We start from the raw sequence: 24,091 nt of genomic DNA on the forward strand, positions 1-24,091 counted from the left end.
CCATAAATGCGGAGAAGAAAGAGGGGCTAAAAAAAAAAAAAAACTGTAAAAAAGTCGAGGTTCCCCCATCTCATCTACTGAAAAGTTTTCGAAACAATCTATCAAAGAAAAACGTTGACATATCTTCTTAGCGGCTAATCAGGTGCCTATATTGGACAATGCATTAAATATTATAACTATTCTATAAAAATTCTATCGTGACGTACATGACTTTCAAGCTTCCCGATCCGGAATCCCCTGCTTGTCCCATATCGCCACAATCTGCTCTCCATAGCCAACAATCGGCTCAAAATCCCTATAAAGAAGTCCTGTATTGTCTCTAAAATGGTCCACCAAGACATCTACAAGTTCCAAAGAGTCCAAAGTGCATTTGCTAACTTTGTAGTCATGTGTATTGTCTGATTCATAAAGCTGAGTGTAGATGCGACTGAAATGTTCTTTATACTTACTAATTACCAACTTTTCATCTGCCTGTGTTTCAGTTTCTTGATCCAGTGAAAAAATAGAGTTAAGACCACGGACAAGCATTTTCTGACCCCCTGAACCTTTTGCGAAAGTTGGGATATTCTCGTTCGAAGAAACTGGAAGATAGTACTTCTGGTATAAATCAGCAACCTGTTTGATTTTGTACCTATCCCAACGAAAGATATCCTTTGGTTTCGAATGGAACTGAATCTCGGCCTGCACAGCCGCAGGATTAACCAACGTATTAAATCTTTCAGGGTCATTTCTATGCTCCGTGTATAGGAACAGCCACTTTCCATACATATTTGGAGAATGCTGAAAAAATATACGGACAGCAACAATTAAGATCCCGATTAACTTGAGCTCCGGGTGGAGTTCTTCTTGATCAAACTTCATACTAACCGAGGCCCGTGAAATGATCTCTGAAACAAGTTGGATAAGCTCAAGTGGTAAATACATATCAAGCACCAGGCGGACCAAAAGAGGGTGATAATTCAACTTGATCTGAGACAATTCGGAGCGGTGCTTGACAAAGCGATTCACATATCTATATTTGAAAAAGCTGGCCCGGAAATTTAAGTTGAATTTGAACTTTGTATGTGAAGTGGGGGGTATTCTTCTAAAAATACTCGCGGGAAGACAATCTATCGCCTTATTGCATGGTATCAACTCCAAATTAACAGCATTTAGAAAATCAGTAAGATAAACTGGCGTAGTAACCTTGCAGAGTGCGATATAGCATATTTCCAAAAGAACTGCAATGTTTATTGCAAATTTAAAACCTGCCGAGGTCTGATCTTTATATGACTCGGCAAGTAATCGACTCCAGTATAGTTTAACAAATGAAATGTAAAGATCAGAGTCAAGTCCATATATATCAATCACAGCACGAGCCTGCTTTGATAATATGATCTGCATTGATCGTAACATAAGCACATTGAGCTCAGAACCATACAAAAATCCAGTATTTGCATTATCCATCATTTTTTGTGCGATCCTATGTCTAGCCGTGGTTTGCGATAGGCCAACAACATTGTTGAGTCTCCTTGTCATCCGTCCACTAGCCAAAGACTCCATATTCTCTTCCTCATCATTAAATTCTAATGCATATTCATTAACATGGCCAAACTGACAAACCATCCGACCGTTGATTGTTCGCCATAATCTGGATGGACAATTGTCAACACCACAAATGGGTCCTCGTCGAAACCCAGATGTACTCATATTGCCACTTTGCAGTGTGATTGACCTCTGATTAGACTTGCTTTAGTGTAAATGACTTGTTAAACTGCAGTACACTTACTGGAGTGCAGAATTTTCATGGCGGTGCAAAATGAAGAAAAAGCGCGTACACAAAAAGCCAACATCCTTACACTACTTTGGATCATCAGTGATGACAGTCCGGAAATAAAATAAGAAAATGAATTAATTATAAAAGATGATAGTGATGACAGTCCGGAAATAAAAATAAGAAAATGAATTAATTATAAAAGATGATAGTCCCGTCTATAGTCTCAAACTAATATCAGTCGTGGTTTTCTGATAAGACAACTTAGATATATTATCACTAAATTCCTTAGTTAGTTTGTTAGTTTCTTATCTTCAATAAACCTATTCACATCACGTAGAAGTTTCAAAGTCACTGACAAGGACCATCTTTATATAGTCCTACGATTACTTTTACTTTTTACATTCACAAATAAGATTCTCTCTAATTTCTATTATCAGAACATTCTAGATGTCAGTTAGCGTCTTTCGACATGACACATAATCTTTAATATTGTTTGCCTTCGTTTGCCCTCAATACTAAAGTCGTATCTATATCCTGCTAAACTAGTTACCAGAAGATTCTTTAGAAATCTCGAAATCCTTATTTGTAGCACAGCCTTAATTTAAGTTTTCTGAGCACAACTCTCAACAATCAGTACCTGCTAGATCTGCATTTTAACTAGTATGGTCATAGTATGGGAGCAGTGGAAAGAAAAGCATCACTTCAACTTGTGTCAATTTGTTGTCTGGCTTTTATTTTTGAAAAAACTGGTTGAGAAATGGTTACACGATTTCCGAAATTTCGATTACTGATATCTCAGTGTTACCAGAATGGAAATAATATTTGCACAGCCATGTTCACGGCCATAAGAAATAAACGGAAATATCAATATTACCAAACACAGATAATTTGAAAGACGATAATGTTTTGGTTGAGTCAGCCATATTTGAATCCAAAATTGTATTGCTGTTATTGCATTGTTATTGAAGAAAATGATTCGACTGTATGTGTAGCCACAATTATGTCCAACAAAGTTTGACTATACAACATGCACAAAACCATATTACACCAAATTATTCTATATATTGTGTGCTTGATTTTGTTGTATCAAGAACCTTACAGAAGAGAGTAAATGTGGAACAGTTCACAACAGTTGCTGAAATGAGATACATTTTATACCCTAGCTTAAATCCAGGATCATAATTATTCAAGCTTGCAAAATTCTGTGTTTATCATTATAACCTTGCTAACCCTAAGAACATACCAATAATTGCATTAAAAAGGCATTTTAACAAGAATGCAGTATTGCAATACTTATAATTTGTTGCTTCCACGAGGATAACTTCTGTTGAAAAAATAGTTCAAGATTTTCAATATCCCTATACTTCGGGTGTTGGGAAACAGGGCCATGATACATTCAAAGGGGAAAACTATATTACAGAGTATTGTAAACATGCAAATACCTTCGTAATGTTCGTCCAAAGTAGAAACCTATCATTTCTTTTAATAGTTATTAATCATCATACTCAAGATCAGATTTCACAGGGTGTGGTTATCGATTCGAATCCAGCCTCGCGAAATGTTTTTCACTTCTACCTTTTTTTTCAGCAGTTATTCCGATTTACATGAATCTGAACAACTGCAAACAGTTTAGAAGTTGAAACTTGTCGCTTTTCTGATCATACAAGAATATTGAAAATTACATACTTCAAATCAGTACTAAGGTTAAGATATTTGATTCCAAAAACAAAAACAAAAACAAAAACAGATAGAAAAAGTTCTATTGCTGAAAATAATATCAGTACTGTGTTTCATTCCTATTGACAACAAGCATCATTTTCCAACATCGGTAGCAATAATATAAATCTTTTGTCAAATGGAGGATTACAATTTAGATGATGACTTGGCAATTTTGAATAATGGATCGATGTTCCCACCCAAAATGAGAAAGTACTGGAGAAATAGGTATCGTATCTTTTCTAAGTATGATGAAGGAGTGATTATGACTAAAGAGCTCTGGTACAGTGTTACACCTGAAGACGTTTCTAGATTCATTGCGAAATTTCTCCGGAAGTCAATGAAGAATCCAAATAGTCGAATTCTCGATCTCTGTTGCGGAGGAGGAGGAGATACGATACAGTTTTTAAGATTATTTTCGCACGTTTATGGCATAGATAACAAGCAAATACATTTGGACTGTACCTTGAATAACTCAAGTGTCTACCTTACTCCCAGTTATATAGAGAAGAGACTTAAATTATTAAGATGTGATTGGAGCTATTCAGTAGAAGCGGCAGAGTTTATTGCAAGCAAGAAAAAGATAAACGAGGAAATGAATCCAGAACTTATCAATTGTATTAAGACAATCACCTATCTCATTGAGGAACATTTAGATATAGTTTACAGCTCTCCACCATGGGGTGGTCCTTCGTATTCGGACAATGGTAGTTTTAATCTTGATGATTTGCGGCCTTTCGGACTGGAGAAGTTCTTGAGGAGTATTCTGCCCATCTGCAATAACATCGCAGTGTTTTTACCGAGAAACTCAGATCTAGCTCAGCTAAAAAGCACAAGTATTGCTGTATTTGGGCCGAATTTCAAGCTTCGTGTGCTAAAGATTTCTACAAATGGACACTTGAAAGGTCTACTGTGCTGCTGGGGTGATGCTTTCACAGGTATAGCTCTGCCAGATGCTGCTGGGGATAATTGCTAAAGCAATCCTATCTTTTAACAGAATAGTAGAATCAGAATTTGTGATAACTTACAGAATGCTGAAGGATTATGGGTTCACAGTATTTTAGAATGGCTTGAATCAAACTTACGTGTGGAAGATATTGCCTCTATAATGGTTGTTTGATTTGTTATGTGATGGGCTTTGCTTTTATGTTGAGAGCTCTATTAACTAATATTAGGCTTTTATTAAGCCCACGGTAATATATTCATGCCGAGTTTGGAAATTTAGAGCTAGTTGATACATCTAGTATAGACAATTGACTTTGCACTCACATGCTATTAGACATATTATTAGACAATATAACTGGCCTAATATTGATTATCTGGCATTACCATTATTGATAATGGCCTCGGTCTAACTTGGGCGAAACTTACACAAAAAATTAGCATCATACATTTGTGTAACATGTTTACTTTAACTACATATAATTTTTACTTAATAGATCCATATTTTAAAAAATGGCCTAATGCAGTAAAACCATTTTAGACTGCACTAAAACAGAAATACTACTATTCGGCGTTACATTGTAATGCCAAGTTTGGGCTATAGGATTTGACACAACAAAATAATTATTTTTTCTGGTAAGACTACTCAATTTGCTATAAACAGCTATAACTTGCAAATGTGAAATTAAGCGCTTTTAATAGCACTTATCTTTCATATTAATTCAGCAGAAGTTTGGCAGTTTTTGAGTTAAAGTATAACTCCATCTGGAGATCATTATTGATAATTACTAATGACCAGGTTTGACAAGTTCATAAATATTATTCAATCTGTTGACAATAAGATTAATTTTATATACAACAAGATGAAACCATGGATCTTATTTAAAAAACATAATAATTTGATGCAAATACAATTACAGCTTTGTTGGGATTTTCCATAACGAGTACACGATTATCTCAATGCAGAGAACAGGAGCAAATGACATCCCTACACCTCTGTTGTGATTTTCTTTTTTTTTTCGAACTGATCAATGTTGTCTTTGTATCACAATACGATAAGTTAGGTCAACAACTGCATATTTCATCGGGTATACTTTCCTTTACGGTTAACAAGTTTTGACAAAATGCAATCCTTCAATCCAATCAGGATGGTGATGCTTGGCGCACCTGGAGCTGGAAAAGGAACACTTTCCAGAAGACTTCTTGCCAAAATAAGCCAACTTAGCTCAATTTCTACAGGTGATCTTTTACGTGCACAAATTGCTAAGAATACGGACATAGGCAAAACAGCTTCCGGCTATATCAAAAGCGGAAAGCTTCTCCCGGACACGTTCATGGCAAATTTGCTAACGGCTGAACTATCAAAGAAAAATTGGCTTAACGAAAAAGCATCATTTCTTTTGGATGGCTTTCCAAGAACTGCTGGTCAAGCGGAGCAGCTCAGCAAAGCCTTGAACCCTCATAAAGCCAATATAAACTTAGTACTGGAGCTTGATGTTCCACCGGAAGTGATTTTAGATAGAATTGCAAATAGATGGATACATCCGGGATCAGGAAGAGTGTACAATTTAAGGTATAATCCACCAAAGGTGCCATTCAAGGATGATGTCACGGGAGAGCCTTTAGCAAAAAGAGCTGATGATAATCCAGAAACATTCAAAGTGAGGCTTTCGCAATATTTCGAGGAACTCAAGCCGATTAAGCAGTTTTATGCTAAAGAAGGTGTTTTGAGGACGTTATCTGGAGAGACTTCAGACATTATATTCCCTAAAATGCTTAAGCTAGTTGAAGATGAATTCGAAAGACATTAGGAGTGTTAAGTTGCTTTGTTATAATGAACTGATGCATATATAGAATAGACTTAATGATGGAATTTGGCGCTGGCATGCATGCCTTGTTTTGTTTTAATTATTTTGATCATTATTTTGCTTATTATTTCACTTTTTTCATCCATAATTTATTCCCTATTTATTTTCTCAATTTGAAATTCATTGAACAGAAAAGCTGCCAAGCCAACGCTTATTTCTGCATTTCTGAATAAAGTTTTACAATGAAATCCATGTACAGGTATAAGGTCAGAATGAATAAAATGACAACAAAAAGCATGTCTTACAGATAATACGAGGGTCATGTTATTTAAATTTATTTTTGAAATATAAATATGTTGCCAACTTACATGAGAGGCTGATGATAAAACAAATAAATCCCGCAAGTGCAGCCAGTAGGGCTCCGAGCTATCTATTCATTCTATTTTTTTTTTTTTTTTTTACTTTCCCCCAACATACATTTTCCTCCTCCTCGTTTTGCATAATTTTATTTTCATTATTATTTTTTTTAGTTCATTCCATAATTTAGTTCATTCCGCACACTACCGCTAGTAGTGTCAGCTAGGATTTGAACAAGCATCAAACGCAAAACGCAGATAAATACAGATCATCGAGAAAGAACCAGGAAAGGAACAAAATTTAACAAAGAAGGGAATTAGGCAAGAAAAAAATAGCCAGATCAAATCAAGGCGCAATCTCGGAAGTGTTCGGTTAGAGTAATAACAGCAGGATGAAAAATACAGCAAGAAAGCATTCAATACAAAAGGAAGGAAAGCGAGCAAAAAGAGTGAGGTCATCGCATGCATGTCTGGTATGCAGGCAGCGGAAAGTGAAGTGCGATGCGATGGAAAGATACCCCGAAAAATGTACAAACTGTGTGCAGTTCAACATTCCTCGGTGTGAGATACTACAGCCCAGAAAAAGACAGAGCAAGAAACTCGAAAAGTTTCTAAGGGAGCATGATCTTTTTATAGGTTCGAAGGTGAAGCAGGAGCGGCTGGAAGACGCGGGTTCTCCTGAGAGCGGAAATATTACAGATGGCAAGTTTCAGCGGGAGGTAAAGGTGGAAAATTCACCAAATGAGCAAAATTCCAACATACTGCAATCAAAGCCGGAAATGGTGATGGAGGATCCACAGAAATTCGTCCCAGAGGTGAGTGCCATAGTGCTCAACCCGGATACAGTGTTGAAAAAGGTGCTTGGGTCGGATCCAACACCAGAATATGTCGGTTTGACCGGTCCGGCACCTATAATCGAACAGATACTTCAGGAATATCTGGACGTGAGGCGTAAAACGATGGGGCAGAGGCCGAGGCTTGATGCCACGGAGTATGAGCAGCTTGTGAGGCTAGGGTGCTTCACTTTGCCCCGGGAAGACCTCTGCCACAAATACATAGAGGTGTATTTTAGAATTCTCCACTGGCAGCAACCGGTGCTTGACAAACGCAAGTTTCTTCACGATTACAAGAACCTCAGGGACCCGCCGAGCCTCCTTCTTTTGCAGGCCGTGCTCTTTGCAGGCTCGCGGTTTTACGAAGAGGATGATTGGAGCAAAGAGCAGATTGCTCGCCAGGATAGGATCAGTTACGTGTTGCACAGAAGAGCCCAGTCGTTGTACTCGGCTCGTTTGGAGGCTTCTTCGCTTCCGATGCTCCAGGCATTGATAATTTTTGGCAACTACTGGGACTCGGACTTCATCTCTGCGAAGAACAGCACGTTCTGCTACTTGAAAGTGGCAGTTTGTACGGCATACTCGATCGGCATCCACAAGAACAAGATGGTGAGGCGCAATAGCAAGCTCTTGAAGCGCATCTGGTGGGCCTTGTTCATGAAGGACACGTTTTCGTCGTTTGCGTTTGGTCGGCCGTGGTCGATCGACCTCAATCAGTGCGACGTCGACCTGCTCACCGAGGACGACATGCTCGAGGAAAGGAGCACCGGAAAATCCGCCGTTAATTCCGGCGGAATCGACATGAGCGGCACACCGGACTCTTCATGGAGTGGCAGTAGTAACGATGGTGAATCTGCAACTGAAACCCATGTTCAGTCGTTGTACTTTGTGCACAGAGTTCGACTTGCGTGCGTAACAAGGCAGGTATCCGATATAATGCATGAGATGCACAAGCAGGCTTTGGCAGGCCACTCTTCGGCTTCTCTGCTTGCAGAATGCAACAATTTGCTCACAGGGTGGCTCCAACAGCTTCCCAAGTGCCTCGAGTTCACGTTTGACGACAGCTGCGTCAACAACTTCTACGCTGCATCTCTAGCACTAGAGTACTACTCGATCGTCTTGATCGTCTACAGGGGAAACATCGTCTACAAGTCCAAAGGTGGTGTTCTTGACACGGGCAGATACGATCTGGAACACTATCCATCATGGAGTATAACTTTCAAGGCGGCGCATCTCATCACTTACCTTGGCCAGTACTTGGAGAAGCAGCATTACTTGCAAATATACCACTGCTTTGTCGTGTACAGCATGGTTACCGCCGGAATTATGATGATCTGCCACCTGTACAACGAGGATAACAGCGTTTCCCAGGTTGCCGACACCGACATCCGGATTTGCCTCGATGTCATGAAGGCATCTTCGTCCAAATGGCCGATTTCCAGACTTGGCACTTTCTATCTTGACGCCATATACCACAACAAGCGCTTGCAGTGCACTGTGATCCGAGATATCCTCGAGGCTGCCAACAAGAGCACCTTTGTTGGCAAAGTGGAGCCTCATCTTGTCATGTTGGACAGCTCTGTCAAGAATTTCAACGCCGCAGGAAACCTTGCTGCGAACGTTAGTGCACAGAGATCCACTTCATATACTTCATCTTCTGCAACAACGCACAGCCCTTCCCCGCAACAGGAAAACGGCAATCAGAAGTATTTGGCTTCAAGAGCTTCAACTCCTGGTGAGGAAATGCACCAGAAAATGGCCAATACTTCTGCAAAATCAATCATGTATGAGGATGGGGGTCCGTCTGCCTCGGAAATTCTAATGCCAACAATTCCTCAAAGGCCAACCGCCCGTGGATGGGATAGTGGCAAGGATGAAAGAAGAGCTTCCGACTACAGCTCGCTTGGAAAGCTTGCTGAGGCTGCATCTGCCATGAGTGCAAATACAAATATGAGCACAGAGCTAATTCCACAGAAGCAGGCAGAAATTCGGCAGAATACAAACGGTAACGGCAACAATTCCGGGAGCCAGAACTCACTATTCTCGGCGATGAACTTTCCTGGTGTACGGAATACATTCCCGGAGGTGGTTAAGGACAATTGGCGGCCGAAGTTTGACACTTCGTCGTTTCCAACTGACACATTCAACTTTGACAACTCCAGCAACATGATTGACGATTTCTTTGATTACTTAGGAGGAACCAACATCGGCCTGCTCGGATAGACACGGATTTTTACTTTAACCTTAATTATTAATAATGTATTATAGTTTTCAGGGGTTTTTAATTTTAGTAAATGCTTTGGAAGCTGGCCCAGCTTTGTCTGGTCAATTTGCCCAGCGTGTATTTTCTGTACGAAAAAAAAAAAAAAAAATAGTAATACCGAAAACAGCGTTATGACGGATTTGGAAATCTCCAATCTAAATTTCATATCGTATCTAAACATGAACTATGCTTTTTCCCCGATTTCTATAGCTGGTCATATTGCTAGATATTAACATATAGGTATTTTCATCACAACCTTAAATTAAACAATTCACAAGATGATACTATTACAGCAAAGATCGCTTTATCTTATCAACCCTTTTAAAGCCAATACAAACACACTTCTGAAATGCTTAGGCCCTCGCTATTATAACATACGGCAGTTTGGAATTGCGCATGATAAGAATCAAAAATCGTTCATTGGACAGACGATGACATTTACAAGACTAAGTAAGCAGACTATTTTGCACGGCAAATTTGGTCAGATTAGATTGATATCGACGACAAATGTAAATGAACAGGGCAATGAGCACAATGATCCGTTTAATAGAAACGGTGATAAACAACCATCCAAGAATAGAAAAGACAAGAAAAGTAATCAAAATCCCAAAGATAAGAAGTCATTTTCAGAGATACTGGATCTATTAAGACTGACAAAACCAGAAATTCCAAAGTTTGCAATCGCAATGGTACTATTATGCATTTCTTCAGCGGTCAGCATGCTTTTCCCAACTATCATGGGAAAGATCATCGATACAGCAAATCCAGAAAAGACGGATGTGCCTGAAGGCGGCATTGAAAAGCAGACAAAGATATTTGGAATCCCAATGCCGTCGACAATTCACATTTTTTCCAAAGATGTTGCAACAAGTGTCTTTTACGGATCATTAGGAGTAATCTTTCTGATTGGTGCCGGAGCCAATTTCGGCCGAATTGTCTTGTTGCGGACGATCGGTGAGCGGATCATGATGAATATGAGAGTCAACATCTTGGGCAAGATTCTACTTCAGGATGCGAAATTTTGGGATTATCACAAGGCCGGTGATTTGATATCTCGATTAGTAAACGACTCGACTGTTGTTGCCAGGTCTGTTACACAGAATGTAAGCAATGGTATGCGGTCATTAATAAGTGGTTTTGTCGGTATGGGGATGATGATTGCCATTTCAGCTAAGCTTACGGCATACATGATGATTATTTTCCCAGTTTTGCTATTCATAGCGCTGGTATTCGGTCGTAGAGTGAAACGAGTTTCACGAGACATTCAGTCACAGTTAGGAAGCCTTACAAAGGTGTGTGAGGAGCAATTCAACTTTGTGAAGACAATCCAGAGTTTCAACAACGAGAAATACGAGGTTGGGAAGTTTAAGAAAGAGGTAAAGAAATTATACAACTTGTCGATATTTGAGGGAAAGTTAAATGGAGTCTTCTACGGGACAAACGGGTTTATTGGAAACACGTTTCTCTTATTTATGCTCACGTTGGGAACATACATGGTGAGACAGGGTGATTTATCTCTTGGTGAGCTTTCTTCATATTTGATGTACACTACATACTCGGCAACAAGTGTGTACTCACTTTCGAACTTTTACTCAGAGCTAATGAAGGGAGTTGGTGCTTCGGGGCGAGTGTTTGAGCTTTTGAGATTGAAGCCCTCGATTGATCCCGAGGCAGGTCAAAATTTGAATGTTAACGGTGACATTATGCTAAAACACGTCCATTTCAAGTATCCAACAAGACCTCATGACGTGATCTTTCAGGATTTATCTCTCACAGTGAAAAAAGGGGATCACGTTTGTCTAGTTGGCCCAAGTGGTTGTGGAAAAAGTACAATTGCACAACTTCTTTTGAGATATTACTCAGCAGAGAGCGGATCTATCAGTGCAAACAAACATACATTAAACGATGTTAACATCAAATGTTACCGAGAACAGGTTGGAGTCGTTGATCAAGAACCTACGCTGTTTTCTGGAACGATCAGAGAGAACTTAGCTTACGGAAGAAAGGATGTTTCAGACGAAGATATATGGAAAGTGTGCGATCTCGCTTATTGTAGCCACTTTATTCGGGAATTCCCAGAAGGATTGTATACGATTATTGGTTCAAAAGGTGCCCAATTAAGTGGAGGCCAGAAACAGCGTGTAGCTTTGGCAAGAGCCTTACTATTGGGTACAAAAATAGACGAGGATACGAAGCAGAAACTTATGGATAGGGAAGGGTCAAGATTGTTTGATTCTGAAGGAAGAACGCTTCTCGGACCAAGCATTCTACTTTTGGATGAGGCAACATCAGCATTGGATGCACATTCTGAAGATGCAATCAAGAATACGTTAAATCTTCGCAGTGAGGCCAATTTGACCACAATATCGATTGCCCACAGGGTGAGCACGATTAAGATGAGCAATATTGTTGTTGTCCTGGATTCCAACGGTAATATTGTTGAGCAAGGTGGATACTATGAGCTTACATCCAAACCAGATAGTGAGCTTAATAAGCTTTTGCGCAAGGATATGGAAAAAAGCAGCGTTGAAATTAAGGGGAAAAAGCAGAGTATAGAGGATTTATAGAGTATGTTACACAGTGTATTTAATGGTGGGAGTCACTGCTATCGACAATTTCCCACGCTATATATTTTGACAATCTAGGAGATACAAGAAGAACTGTATCATTACAGCCATCCTCGGAGAAGCCGTGTGCAGTACTTTCACCATAGCTGGTATTGCAATCTCGCACACCATACATTAGAAGAGCAAACCACGGCAACCCATTGCTTGATAGCAAATTTTGCAGTGTGGTGATTGTTAGTTCTGTGTCGATAAGCGCTCCTGAAAAATCAACCTTGAGCAACTTCGCTTCACTTTTCTTTTCCAGCAGACTTTTGTAGCTTGAAATGTAATCGTCCGTACTATCGAATGGGAAAAGCTGCTGCCCGCCTATAGATGCATATGTGATCCATTCGAGAGTATCGGCAAGTGACGACATTCGATTTTCTTTATCAATTGATGATTTCCCGATAGGATCCACAAAAGCAGCATCGAGATCCGGAATATTGCACAATCCAAGGTCAATGGATCTGACATGACTCTGCTTTAACGTGCACGAGTCAACAAACCGCTCTAAAACTCGTTTGAGATTCAAAGAATCACAATTTCCGCAAGATATAAAATACCTATCTTTGACATTTTTCATATTCTCTGCATACCAGAACAATCTGGCGGTGTTTTTATCGCGTTGCTTTAGCTGCTTATCCAATCCTTTGGTTAAGTCTATAGTAATGTCGTGAAATTGTTGATGAACAACGTTATTTCCCTGTGAAACCTGCGATTTCTTACCTTCAAAGCCAGACGACTGGTATGTGGGCTGTGTCAAACGCAAGTGTAATTGTCCTTTCGCTAAGCATAAAGTATCCTCATGTGTGATATCCCGATCAAGAAGTACCAGCTTTAAATATGGAATCGATGGTCCATCATCAGTTTCCAAATTTTCAACAGCAAGGAGGAACTGAAGTATATTGTTCAAAGAAGCTTGTACCAAATAACCTGAACATAGCTCCTTATTTATTCCGTTTTTGTAGTGCGACGACTGCGTAAACTGCTTAGGAAACAATGCCGTCAGCTTACATATAAAATTATGCTGCTCTATACAATCGATTAATGCAGATGCATCGGATGGTAATGTGCCAATGTGAAGATGACAATGGGAAGGTTTCATTTGTCTATTATGAAATTCAATTTATTAAATGGTATGCCAAGCAAAGACGATGATGTATATATGCAATGCATGCACATGTACCTTCTATGAATATGTCTCAACAGAAACAAGAACAAATTCTGAAACCACGTAATCGTCTTCTAGCTTTAAACGAGGGGTCTGCACAATATTCGGCTTAAATTGGGGATGATATTGGCTCTAGTCTGGGGCTTCATATGGATAAGATTCAGAAGAAGTGAAGGTGAAGAAATTTCGATTCGCTAAAATGTGGCACGTGACTTGGGGTGAAATCGCGAAGTTATCGTCTACAAACTGAGATATATCATTTTGTGATAAGGATAAGTGAGAAAGAAGCTTAAGTTTAAGTTGCATCGATGCTTGAAAACAGTGGCATTGTAAGAGATAGCCTGATACAAGGTTGAAGAATTCAAAATAAACAGAGAGAACTGAAAATTGCCGAAAAAAAGTATCACCTGCTTTAATCGTATATGCGAAAACTGTGGATCGAAGATGCAAACAATAGTATTAGACGCCAGAAAAGAACGGCCAATTATAATGGGTATTTTTGCCAAACGGTGGACATTTGTTTAGGAGGGGGAAAATGGCAGGGTTATTGTATAGATTGGCACATTTTCTTAACAGCCTTGGCTTATTTTTTGTGGGTGAATCATCAAGTAGCATTTATACATTTATTAAGGACTTGTAAGGCAGATATAGGGGAATCTTACATCCGAGAAAAACACACAGTACATGCAGAATTATGAGCAAAAACGAAATAAAATGAGAAACCAAAATTATTCTTTTTGCGTGTAACAGTGGGGGATACGTGAGCTTGTATTTCACAATGATATTACAAGCCACATACATAATTGCGTAAGCATTATCAATAGTCTGGCAAGCTCTCTCACATGCTTGTCCGATTTTTGATTTTTTGGGTATATATAATTTTCTCAGATTTTTTTACAGTGACTAACTATTTTTTTCTCGCACTTTTTCTCCAGTTATTCCTTTTTTTTTTTTTTTTTTCGTTCATCCTTATCCGAATCTGCTGACTTGCATATCTGATTTTTCACTTTCACACACCAGGCTTATACCGTGAGCATAATCTTCACGCGGATCGTTCATTCAACTGACACAGATCTGGCAGAAAACAAGCTGGACACGGGTGTAACTTATTTCTGGTGGCAAAAGCGCTAGATTCAAATACATAGAGCATACTGGCAGAGTCTAAACGAAGTCATTTGCAGGAGTCGTACAGAGCGAAACGGAAACAGCGTTTGTCGACAAAAGGACAACAAAGCACGTACAGCAGGCAGAGGCGAAAATCAAGAAAGGCTTTGTGGACAAGATTGGGGAAGCTTGCAGAGGTTTAAACAGTAAAAAGACACTTGAAAGTATACAGAAACACAGATCAAAGAATACGGGCGAGTCAGACATGGCATACAGAGAAGTCAATTTAGAGGAGGAGAATCCATTTTCAAAGCTTGTTACAGGGCAGACGATCGTGGAAATCCCGCGGTTCGAGTTGGAGTGTGGCGAAGTAATTACAAAAGTGCCTGTGGCGTATAAGACGTGGGGAAAACTCAATAAGGAAGGCAGTAACTGCATGATAATCACGCATGCACTCACCGGGTCGGCGGATGTGTCCGATTGGTGGGGGCCGTTGCTAGGCAAGGGCAAGGCTTTCGACCCAAGCAAGTTTTTCATCATCTGCCTAAATTCTTTGGGCTCTCCGTACGGTTCGGCATCACCTGTGACGACCGATTGGGAATACGGCGGCCGATATGGTCCCGAGTTCCCTCTGTGCACTATCCGGGATGATGTGCGGATCCACAAGCTGGTTCTAGACTCGTTGGGCGTGAAGAAAGTGCCGATTTGCATCGGTGGCTCGATGGGTGGAATGCTAGCCCTAGAATGGATGTTTGTAGACGATGGAAAGTATGTAGAGAACGTGGTGGCACTCGCGACAAGTGCAAAACACTCTGCCTGGTGCATCTCCTGGGGAGAGGCCCAAAGGCAGTGCATCTATTCGGATCCCAAGTACAACGACGGCTATTATTTGCTGGACGACCCGCCTATAAACGGATTGGGGGCTGCCCGGATGGCTGCTTTGCTCACTTACCGGTCTCGCAACTCGTTTGAGTCCAGATTCGGTCGGCAGGCGCCAACTGAGAGGCAGAAGGCCAAGAGTCTTGGCAACAGCCACCAAGAAACCGTTGAAAGCGACGAGTCGGCCATAGACGACCAATCTGCGGGCTCCAGTCTTGTCAGAGAGGAAAACTGGAAGGTGCACAACGATGGGTCTGCCAGAAAGAAGTCTTTTGAGGAGTATCACTCCAGGGCCCCGTCAACAGACACCGTGAATGTGATTTCTGCCCAGCAAAACGACACTTTGGGCACCAGCCCTGCTCTTGGCACCAACAAAACCAGCCCAACTGCCTCTTCCAGGTCTTCCCGCTCGTCTTCAGTGTCTGGGAGACGCCACAGAATGCCTAGACACTACTTTTCGGCCCAGTCGTACCTCCGGTACCAGGCAAACAAGTTTGTTGGCCGGTTCGATGCCAACTGCTATATTTCAATCACGCGAAAGCTTGACACACACGATGTTGGCCGTGACAGGCCTCAGTATGACAATGATGCAGCCAAGGCTCTCGAAAGCCGCAAGCAACCCACTATGGTGATCGGAATCTCATCGGACGCTCTTTTCACGCTCAGCGAGCAGATATTCATTGCAAAGCATCTCCAGAACTCGACAATCCACAAAATCAACTCGAACGAGGGCCATGATGCGTTTCTCTTGGAGTTCAAGGAGATAAACGGCCTTATTCTGGATTTCGAGAATAAGCACTTGAAGAATATCATGCAGGCCGAGGGAAATAACGCGGAGTGGGACGATGCCAACATCAACGACGGAAAGAAGGAGAGTGTGTTTGGTGAGGCTGAGGATGTGGCTAGTTGGTGATAAGGCGGTGGCACGCACGCCACATTTATATAGGCGGAGACGAACATTTGTACAAACAGCACAGGTATATACTAATGATAGAGCTTATGCAGTGTGTGAGGTAGGAGTTTTGGTTGGCTAGTGGGAAATGTAGATATACGAAGTAGTGATAAAATGTATGGCAGAATTTTGCATGGTAGTGGTTATGGAGTATGCAAAGGATAAATGCACAAGATGAAACGAATGCAGCGAAAAGAAATATGTAGATACAACAGTGGATAATGATATGTGGTGAAAGGGACATGACGCTGAACAGTGATGAAGAAAATAAGTATATGATGCAAAGCATATGGTGTACAAAGTATATAGACTGGATCATATAGTGCACAAAGTATGTAGAACAGTTCATATAGTATAAGAAGGAGTGACATAGAGTAAAAGTATACAGAATAACCCATATAGTAATACGATTAGATTTCCACAAGTACACTGGTGGTGGGTCAAATGTAAAAACTACATCACTCATCATATCCAAAGATCAAACTAAATAAATTACGTAGATAGCGCTACATCTTATAATTCAACGTTTAGGTACATGAGCGTGCAATGCATACCACAGTAAAGATGACTAATAAATGCAGAAAGCAGACATACAGAGACGCCAGCAAACAAAGTATATACACAAGTATACCAAAGCTTCACTCAGAAACAACTCCTTATACCAGCAGCCATGATTCCCCATCCTCCGAAGTTACCTCGTCCAGCTTGCATTCAACTTTATCATCATCCGCAACTGATGCCCGTCTTTTCTGCAAGGACAAGTTCTTGGCGTACTTCATTTCGCTGTATATTGCAGCAATGGCATTTTGCACTCCGTTTTCTTTGCAAATCATCGACCCAATGGCCTCAGCCTTCTGCATTAGCCGGTTGTTGGTGGTGATTTCCTTTAAGGCAGACGCCAAACTACTCACAGTCAACTCTTTCAAGGCTATTCCACAGCCTAGATCCTCCACCCGGTTCGCATAGAACTTCTGGTCTCCGAAAAAAGGTTTGATGACAGTTGGAAGGCCAAATTTGAGCGACGCACCGGTTGTTCCAGAGCCTCCGTGATGTACGGCTGCGTCGATGCGTGGGAAAAGCCAGTCATGCGGAATAGAGCCGATGCTGAGGATCTCTGGTGGGAACTCGTCCATTCTACGAGATGTATCGCGAGGATTTTTGCTAGAATCAGTGCATTGGCTGTTTCCCTTACTCTTGCCACGCTCTGACCAGCCCTTATTCAACACACACCACACACCGGCCCTGAGAACGGCCTGCGTGATTACAAACGATATCTTGTGCGGGTCCTCCACTACAATTGACCCGAAACCTATGTACACTAGCTTCTTATGGTTGCGCCTGGCATCCTTTATGAAGCTTTTGAGCTTTTCGGGTGGTTTGTAGTCATCGTGGCCCTCGTTTAAGAACCAATATCCGGTAACTTTGACCCACTCTGGGAAATCTACGCTTGGCGGAAATACAACCGGCGACATGTTGTACAAAAAGGGCACGGAATTCTGCTTTAGTGCTGCCAAAGTCGTCCGCGGAATGTGCAGAGTGTTCTCTCTCCATTTGTTCACCTGGGTCGACACTCCTCTCCAGTATCCGTTTTCAAAAACAACGTGTGTCATGTAATTGTACGATCCGCCCAATTTCTGGTCGGGAACCATAAAAGCATTCGGATATGCCCGAGTCCGAGACCACGGCATAGTAAATGCCCTAAAGTATGCAATGCCAAGTGCCTCTGCAATATGGATACCGGAAAATGATGATGGAGACTCAATAAGCACGTCTGTTCCCTGGCAAGCCTTCCAAGAGGTGTCTAAAAGCTCGTTAATCCAGGATGAAAACTTGGACTTGGCCTCTCGCACAAACGAGTAGCTGATTGTCGGATGGCTCACCATTAGAGACATCAATTCGGACGGATCGCCGGCAATCGGTGCAAATTCCAACCCGTGCGACTTGATCCAGGGTTCGAACTCCCCATGGGTCACGATTCTCACTGAATGGCCTTCCTTTTTCAATGCCTTGCCTAGTGCTATATACGGCTGCACATCGCCCCTGGATCCAATTGTAAGCAACGTGAATCTGTAGTGTTTCAAGGGCTTGAGAACTGTGCGCTGTAAGGGATTATCCTCGATCAGAATTGGCACATCTGCCCCAATCTCGTCGTTCAATTTGCTTTCTACAAGTTTTATCCTGGCCGAGGTCAACGTTGGCGCTGACTCGGACGATTCGGGACTATTGGAGTGCGAGGCAGTGCTTGTACTTGCATGGCTGCCCTTGTAGCTTCTGTGTCTTCTTTTATCGTTATTTCTCATTCTATCTTTCTGCCGGAGAAGCTGGCACTCGCAGTCGTCACGTGCCTTTTCAGTTGAAAATTCAAAGAAAAGCTCCTCGTGGCCTTTTATTACCACCACCAATCCGCAGTATCCGAACCGGAACCCCTTCTCTTTCGAGGCGTTTTCCAGAACTGTAAGTGGAAGAATCATCAGGGTATTCGAACCAGGAAGAGATGACTGGAAACAGAGGTAGTCGGTACTGATGAACACTTTTCCATACACGGGGAGTCCTCTGAGACAGTAACCGTGATATATTGCTCTGAGTTCTTGATCGTGAAGCGAGAAAGCCTTCAAAAACCCGCTCTGCTTCTTCTCTCTTGCCGTCTTGTCGAAAATGTAGAATGGATCACCAACGAACTCAGACCCTACGTGAACAATCTGCTGCTGCTTGTACGATAAATTCCTCGTGATTGTAGAAATTCCAGAGGCTGCAGCCTTCGATACACGCTGGAAAGTCGAACTTGTGGCTGAATCGGGTGATTGCACCTCTACGGACTCCGGCTGAGACCCATCCTTAATCTTTTTTGTCTCCTTCTGTATGCTTTCCGGATCTCGAATCATACAATTTGACGTCTCAATGCCTTCATTGATCTCCTTCATGAGCTCAGCCTTACGTTTCACAAACTGTGCACACTCCTCCTCATTTCTGCCATCTGTAAGTTTCACTCCGGCACGATCCACAACATTTCGAATGTCTCCAGCCACTTTTGCGCCATCGGAAAAAAGCAAGAGAAAGTAGTCGTCTATGGCATAAGAGTCTGCATTCTCGATCACCTTGATTCGCAAATTCTTCGTCTCACCAAGAACTGTCGTAAGCTCAAAATCAAGAATGCTCCTAAGCGGTATCTTCACAATGGCTTGGTCCCCTTTATTTCTGCTTTGAAATATTTGTTTTTTGATTGCCGACACCCACGAACGGGCCGAGCTCATGCTGTCTGCCTGAAACCAGTATGCCTTTTTCGGTGTAAGGACTTTGAACCAGACCGGAGCACTCTCCGACGTTTTCTCCTTCCCTGTGCCGCTCTTTTTCGATTTATAGTATATTTCCGCTCTTAAGGCCGCCTTGAGGTCCAATACCATATCTGGGAAGTACAAGTCATTGGAATGCGAAAACACAGAAAGCGTTCCTTCCTTCAAGATAATCCATCTCCGGTGTAATATTGCAGACTTCACTGATAATGTTCCCTGCTGTATTATCTTCTCAGGCTGCCGTTTGGGCAAGTATGCTGAGAAAAACAAAAACTGCGTTGTGATGAAAAGGTGTCCTTGAAGAAGAACATCACCCATTAACCAACAGTTGTAATCGGAAACAAACTCACAGTCATCGGGGATTTTAAACCGTTGTCTGAGCATCTCAGCAAACATTCTAGCCTTTTCCTTAGAAAGTAGTGGCTTGTGAATTGTAATGGACAGCTCGAGCTTACTCTTTGAAGCATTGCTCTTCGAGTATATTGTATTTTTACTTTGTTTTGTGCCACCATAATCTGCAGCCTCACTATCTATGATTTCGTTTTCTTCCTGTTGTGCTTCCTGCAAATCCTCAAATCCAGCATAAACACTTGCAGTAGTGAGAAAGCCGGCAAACGACCTTGATATTCCCAATATGGAGGCCGATGCGTCTGTTGTCCTTCTGCTTCTTGTTGCAGATTTTATATCTAATTGTAAACCTCCTGTATCACTGCTTACTTTTGTATTCACATCATCTTCAGATTGATTGGCTGCTTCTTTATCTCCAGTTTTTCCACCCCGCATAGGAGAAAGGGACGACCAGATGTGCGATGGGGAAAACGATAGTCTTGAAAATCTGGATTTTCCTTGCTTGTCCCTTCTTGAACGTCCATCTCTATTTGTTTTGGAAGATTTGTCATAATCATTGTCGTCTCCAATTTGAATAGAAGGAAAATCAACATTTAATAATTGTGAACTTGAATCTAGAGTTGAGCTGCTAGTATTATCAGTGACAACATCATTATCTGACTGTCCTTGTATCACACCTGGACTTATATGCTTTTTATTTGTATTGAATACCGCCATTGTATGTTTGTTCTAAATAAAAGATGTAGCAACTAGTGTAATACTGACGAATATTCAAAGAGGAACTTATCAGAGATACAGTTGCTGCGCTCCACACTTAAATTGTACCGATATTGCTATATACTCTGGCACTGCCACAAATAAGAATACAATTGGCATTAAATTTTGATGATGATATTTGCCCAAGTTGAAGAGAACAAAAATGAAGACAAAAAATAAATAGGAGAAAAATAGAGAAAAATAAATTATTTATGATCGATCCGATTTGGATCTGATTTAGAGATAAATTAGATCAATTTTGCTGATAAATAAAAGAGCATCCCGTTTCAGCCGCACCAAGGTTGAAATCTATCTACTTCAAAATTTGATACCTAAGTCATTTCCTGTAGGCTTGCAAATAAGAAAATAGAGTTTTTGCCACAATTTATTATGTAAAACAAATAATTGCACAATACTGAATGTTCACGGTATAATAATCATTGTCATCGGACATCGTCATAGTGTTTATCCATTAGCATCAACGGTCGATAGTCGCGTCGAAATCGTATTTCAGCAATTAGACACAAATTACCTTTCTAACCTGTTCATTCTTTTAATGTGCATCTCATATATATTCCAAATCCGAAAATTTAACTGTTACGGGACCCTGCAAAATTCACATTTAGCAAGCAGAAAATATCTATCATAAATTGCTTTTTCGAATCAATGTTAATGGCTAGGTAGTTTGTGAGAGGTGCTTATTTTTTTTTTTTTTTTTTTTTTTTTTTTGTTGCTATCTTATCTGATAAATTTCTTTTTTTCGCATAGAAACCAAAATTAGGCATATTGGGAAAGGTGCGCTTTGATAGTAGGCAGGACTTGATGAATATCATGTCTCTTCTTAATGCCTTTATTATTTGTCGATCTAAGTTTTCAGATTTATAAATAAAGTTGCAAAAATTTACTGTAAAGTGAAACCGTCAAATATTGGAGGGGGTACCACTTATCACGATAGTTAAAGTTCCAAGAAACTTTTAATATTTGAGGACAATAAAGACAACTTTGATACATTGCTCTAGTGATTGCAAAATATATCTTACTTAGATGATCAATATTTATGCAATTTTGCATTGATATTTTAAGTAAAAAATAGTAGCAAAACGTTTTTAATTTATCACCTTTAAGAATGCAGACTTCATTAACACTAATTAAGGTTCAGCTATGCAAAATACTCTGTTGTAGAAATGAATAGTCTCATATTCAGTTAAGTAAAAATACATATTAGTTACTTCATCTTCAAATTTGTGAACTAAAATGATTAAGAAATTATAATTAATTCTGAAGCGTCTTTATGATATATCTAGTAGCTGTGAGTTTTAGCAAAAGTAAACGAAATCTGCTCGAAAAGATGTTGATATTCAGCCTTATCTCAATTGTCCCCTAAAACTATCATGTCATGTATCCTATAAAGAAAAAATTAAAATCAGGATTGAAACAAGGGCCTCCCAAATAATTAGCATATAACATAAGCTACTGCCTTGACTTAACTCGTTGACACTTCTCATGAGCAGTTTTATTTCTAACAATTTCATCATTTAGTATCCGTGAGATCCCTCATCACTATGTTCATTTCTATCTATCTGGATGTACCTGATCCTATCGTCTATCTGCATGATTTCTTCTTTTAGCGCGCGCTGCTCATGTCTTCCAAATAGGAAGGAGATTAGTCCATCGATAACACCGGAAACAGTAATTAAGCAGCCAATTATGTAGAAGATAACAGAAGCCCAAGGTGCCTGATAGGAAACAACAATTATCACAGGTATAAAAGCAATGAAAAGCACCATCGAAACAACAAAATGGAAAAATCTCCAGAACCGCTGCTTCTTAGATGTAGTTAGCAGATAGTTGGACATTGTAATACGAGCATCCTTGCACACAGATAAAGGGTCTTCGTGCGTTGCTGGGTAATTATGCACGCTAGTCTCATCTCTTTGAGACCTAGTTTCGTTATCGATGGAAAGAACACTAACAGTAGCATCACTGACATTTCCAGTAACTTTCTTGCATGAATGTGGAGACGTTTTCCTTCTGCTTTCGCACGGTTTTTGTTTATCTGTCACCTTGAACGTGGCTGTGTAAGCGAAGTGGTCCGAATAAGAGCCGATTCCGGGTATTCGCTCGGTAAATACGACCGATGCATCCACTGCGGTAAGCATATCACCTCCAACAAAAGCATAGTCAAGTCTGCATGCTTCAGTTGGAGCCCTGGATGCCCTCCAAGTGTTAATAGTGGAATCGCAAGTTGTTCCAGCAAGCTTTACTTGATCAGACGGTGACATAAGTGCAATTTTCGATAATGGAAGAGGCTCGTGAAGCATAAGCCATGAATCCTTGAGCTTACCTACACTGGAAAGAATCCGGTGAGGTAAAGTTCCGGGTCTGGAGTTGAGATCTCCAACCAATATGACACCGTATCCTTGATTTTTGAGTCTTATAGTAAGCCCAGCAAGATCCCAGGCCTGCGTTGTTCGATGACATTCATAGGCAGCATCTCCTGTTAAAGCATACGGTGCATGCATATGCGAATTAACGAGAGCAATACGATGTCCAGTGTCAGTTGGCTCCAAAATCGTTACAGATGCAGATTTTCCGACGTACCAATCACCTCTGTAAAAGGCAGATGGACGCCCATTGACCGCATAGCGGTACAAGAATGTTTCTACTATTGGAAATCTGGACAAAACTGCAAGACCTGGTCCGGATATCATTCCAGAAGAAAACCACCTTCTATAAGGATATCGAAGAGCACAAACGCGATCGATATAGTCCCAATCATCCTGACACCAGACCTCCTGAAGTGCCACTATGTCGTAGTTGTCTGTTTGCAATGCATCATCACCTGATGCAAGTCTGTTTGCTACTGCATGCAAACGCTCTTTTCTAAAGTGTGAAACATACTTGAGGCCCCAAAGATTAAACGTGAGGAGTTTGAATTTGAACTCTTCTTTCTGTTTTGCCATTTCTCACCCACTGAATTTCGCACTTTTGCTCTTTAATGCTTACTATATTGAGAGAATGTGTGTGTATCTTGCTCTATTAGCTAACTCTCGATGCCGTAATTACCCGATATATTATGCAAATGTTCAACTGATCAATATTCGAATGCCGCCTTGAACTTTATAAACTTGGATTTAAAACTCTAATAATTCTGCAAACAATTCGTCTTGGCGCTTCCTCAATGTGCTGTTTTCCGTAATGTTCCCGTAACACAAAGAAAAGTGATACATTTACGTGGTGAAATTTGTGGAGACCGGTGTTTTCCTTTTTTACGATAAACGAGAAAATAGCAAAACACCAATCTCGTTTGA

General features: G+C 40.7%; 9 protein-coding genes across 9 annotated transcripts; 5 read left to right on the forward strand and 4 right to left on the reverse strand.

Annotated features, from left to right (window-relative positions):
* Positions 1-213: 213 nt before the first annotated feature.
* On the reverse strand, positions 214-1,689 carry BRETT_001759 (uncharacterized protein; the record flags this gene model as incomplete). Its single annotated transcript, XM_041280301.1, has 1 exon — positions 214-1,689. One exon carries the CDS (start codon positions 1,687-1,689, stop codon positions 214-216), a length of 1,476 nt encoding a protein of 491 aa, XP_041135184.1.
* A 1,922-nt stretch (positions 1,690-3,611) lies between these two features.
* BRETT_001760 (uncharacterized protein) lies at positions 3,612-4,448 on the forward strand (the record flags this gene model as incomplete). Its single annotated transcript, XM_041280302.1, has 1 exon — positions 3,612-4,448. The coding sequence occupies one exon, from the start codon at positions 3,612-3,614 to the stop codon at positions 4,446-4,448; it is 837 nt and encodes a 278-aa protein (XP_041135185.1).
* Positions 4,449-5,538: 1,090 nt separating this feature from the next.
* On the forward strand, positions 5,539-6,225 carry BRETT_001761 (uncharacterized protein; the record flags this gene model as incomplete). The annotated part of the gene is made up of 1 exon (XM_041280303.1): positions 5,539-6,225. The coding sequence occupies one exon, from the start codon at positions 5,539-5,541 to the stop codon at positions 6,223-6,225; it is 687 nt and encodes a 228-aa protein (XP_041135186.1).
* Positions 6,226-6,970: 745 nt separating this feature from the next.
* BRETT_001762 (uncharacterized protein) lies at positions 6,971-9,634 on the forward strand (the record flags this gene model as incomplete). The annotated part of the gene is made up of 1 exon (XM_041280304.1): positions 6,971-9,634. The coding sequence occupies one exon, from the start codon at positions 6,971-6,973 to the stop codon at positions 9,632-9,634; it is 2,664 nt and encodes an 887-aa protein (XP_041135187.1).
* A 318-nt stretch (positions 9,635-9,952) lies between these two features.
* Positions 9,953-12,241, forward strand: BRETT_001763 (uncharacterized protein; the record flags this gene model as incomplete). The annotated part of the gene is made up of 1 exon (XM_041280305.1): positions 9,953-12,241. The coding sequence occupies one exon, from the start codon at positions 9,953-9,955 to the stop codon at positions 12,239-12,241; it is 2,289 nt and encodes a 762-aa protein (XP_041135188.1).
* A 19-nt stretch (positions 12,242-12,260) lies between these two features.
* On the reverse strand, positions 12,261-13,385 carry BRETT_001764 (uncharacterized protein; the record flags this gene model as incomplete). Its single annotated transcript, XM_041280306.1, has 1 exon — positions 12,261-13,385. The coding sequence occupies one exon, from the start codon at positions 13,383-13,385 to the stop codon at positions 12,261-12,263; it is 1,125 nt and encodes a 374-aa protein (XP_041135189.1).
* Positions 13,386-14,820: 1,435 nt separating this feature from the next.
* Positions 14,821-16,347, forward strand: BRETT_001765 (uncharacterized protein; the record flags this gene model as incomplete). The annotated part of the gene is made up of 1 exon (XM_041280307.1): positions 14,821-16,347. One exon carries the CDS (start codon positions 14,821-14,823, stop codon positions 16,345-16,347), a length of 1,527 nt encoding a protein of 508 aa, XP_041135190.1.
* A 695-nt stretch (positions 16,348-17,042) lies between these two features.
* On the reverse strand, positions 17,043-20,741 carry BRETT_001766 (uncharacterized protein; the record flags this gene model as incomplete). Its single annotated transcript, XM_041280308.1, has 1 exon — positions 17,043-20,741. The coding sequence occupies one exon, from the start codon at positions 20,739-20,741 to the stop codon at positions 17,043-17,045; it is 3,699 nt and encodes a 1,232-aa protein (XP_041135191.1).
* A 1,574-nt stretch (positions 20,742-22,315) lies between these two features.
* BRETT_001767 (uncharacterized protein) lies at positions 22,316-23,743 on the reverse strand (the record flags this gene model as incomplete). Its single annotated transcript, XM_041280309.1, has 1 exon — positions 22,316-23,743. One exon carries the CDS (start codon positions 23,741-23,743, stop codon positions 22,316-22,318), a length of 1,428 nt encoding a protein of 475 aa, XP_041135192.1.
* Between the last annotated feature and the right edge of the window lie 348 nt (positions 23,744-24,091).

The sequence above is a fragment of the Brettanomyces bruxellensis genome, chromosome 4, assembly GCF_011074885.1.
Source record: "Brettanomyces bruxellensis chromosome 4, complete sequence".
In the NCBI taxonomy this organism is placed as follows: domain Eukaryota; kingdom Fungi; phylum Ascomycota; class Pichiomycetes; order Pichiales; family Pichiaceae; genus Brettanomyces; species Brettanomyces bruxellensis.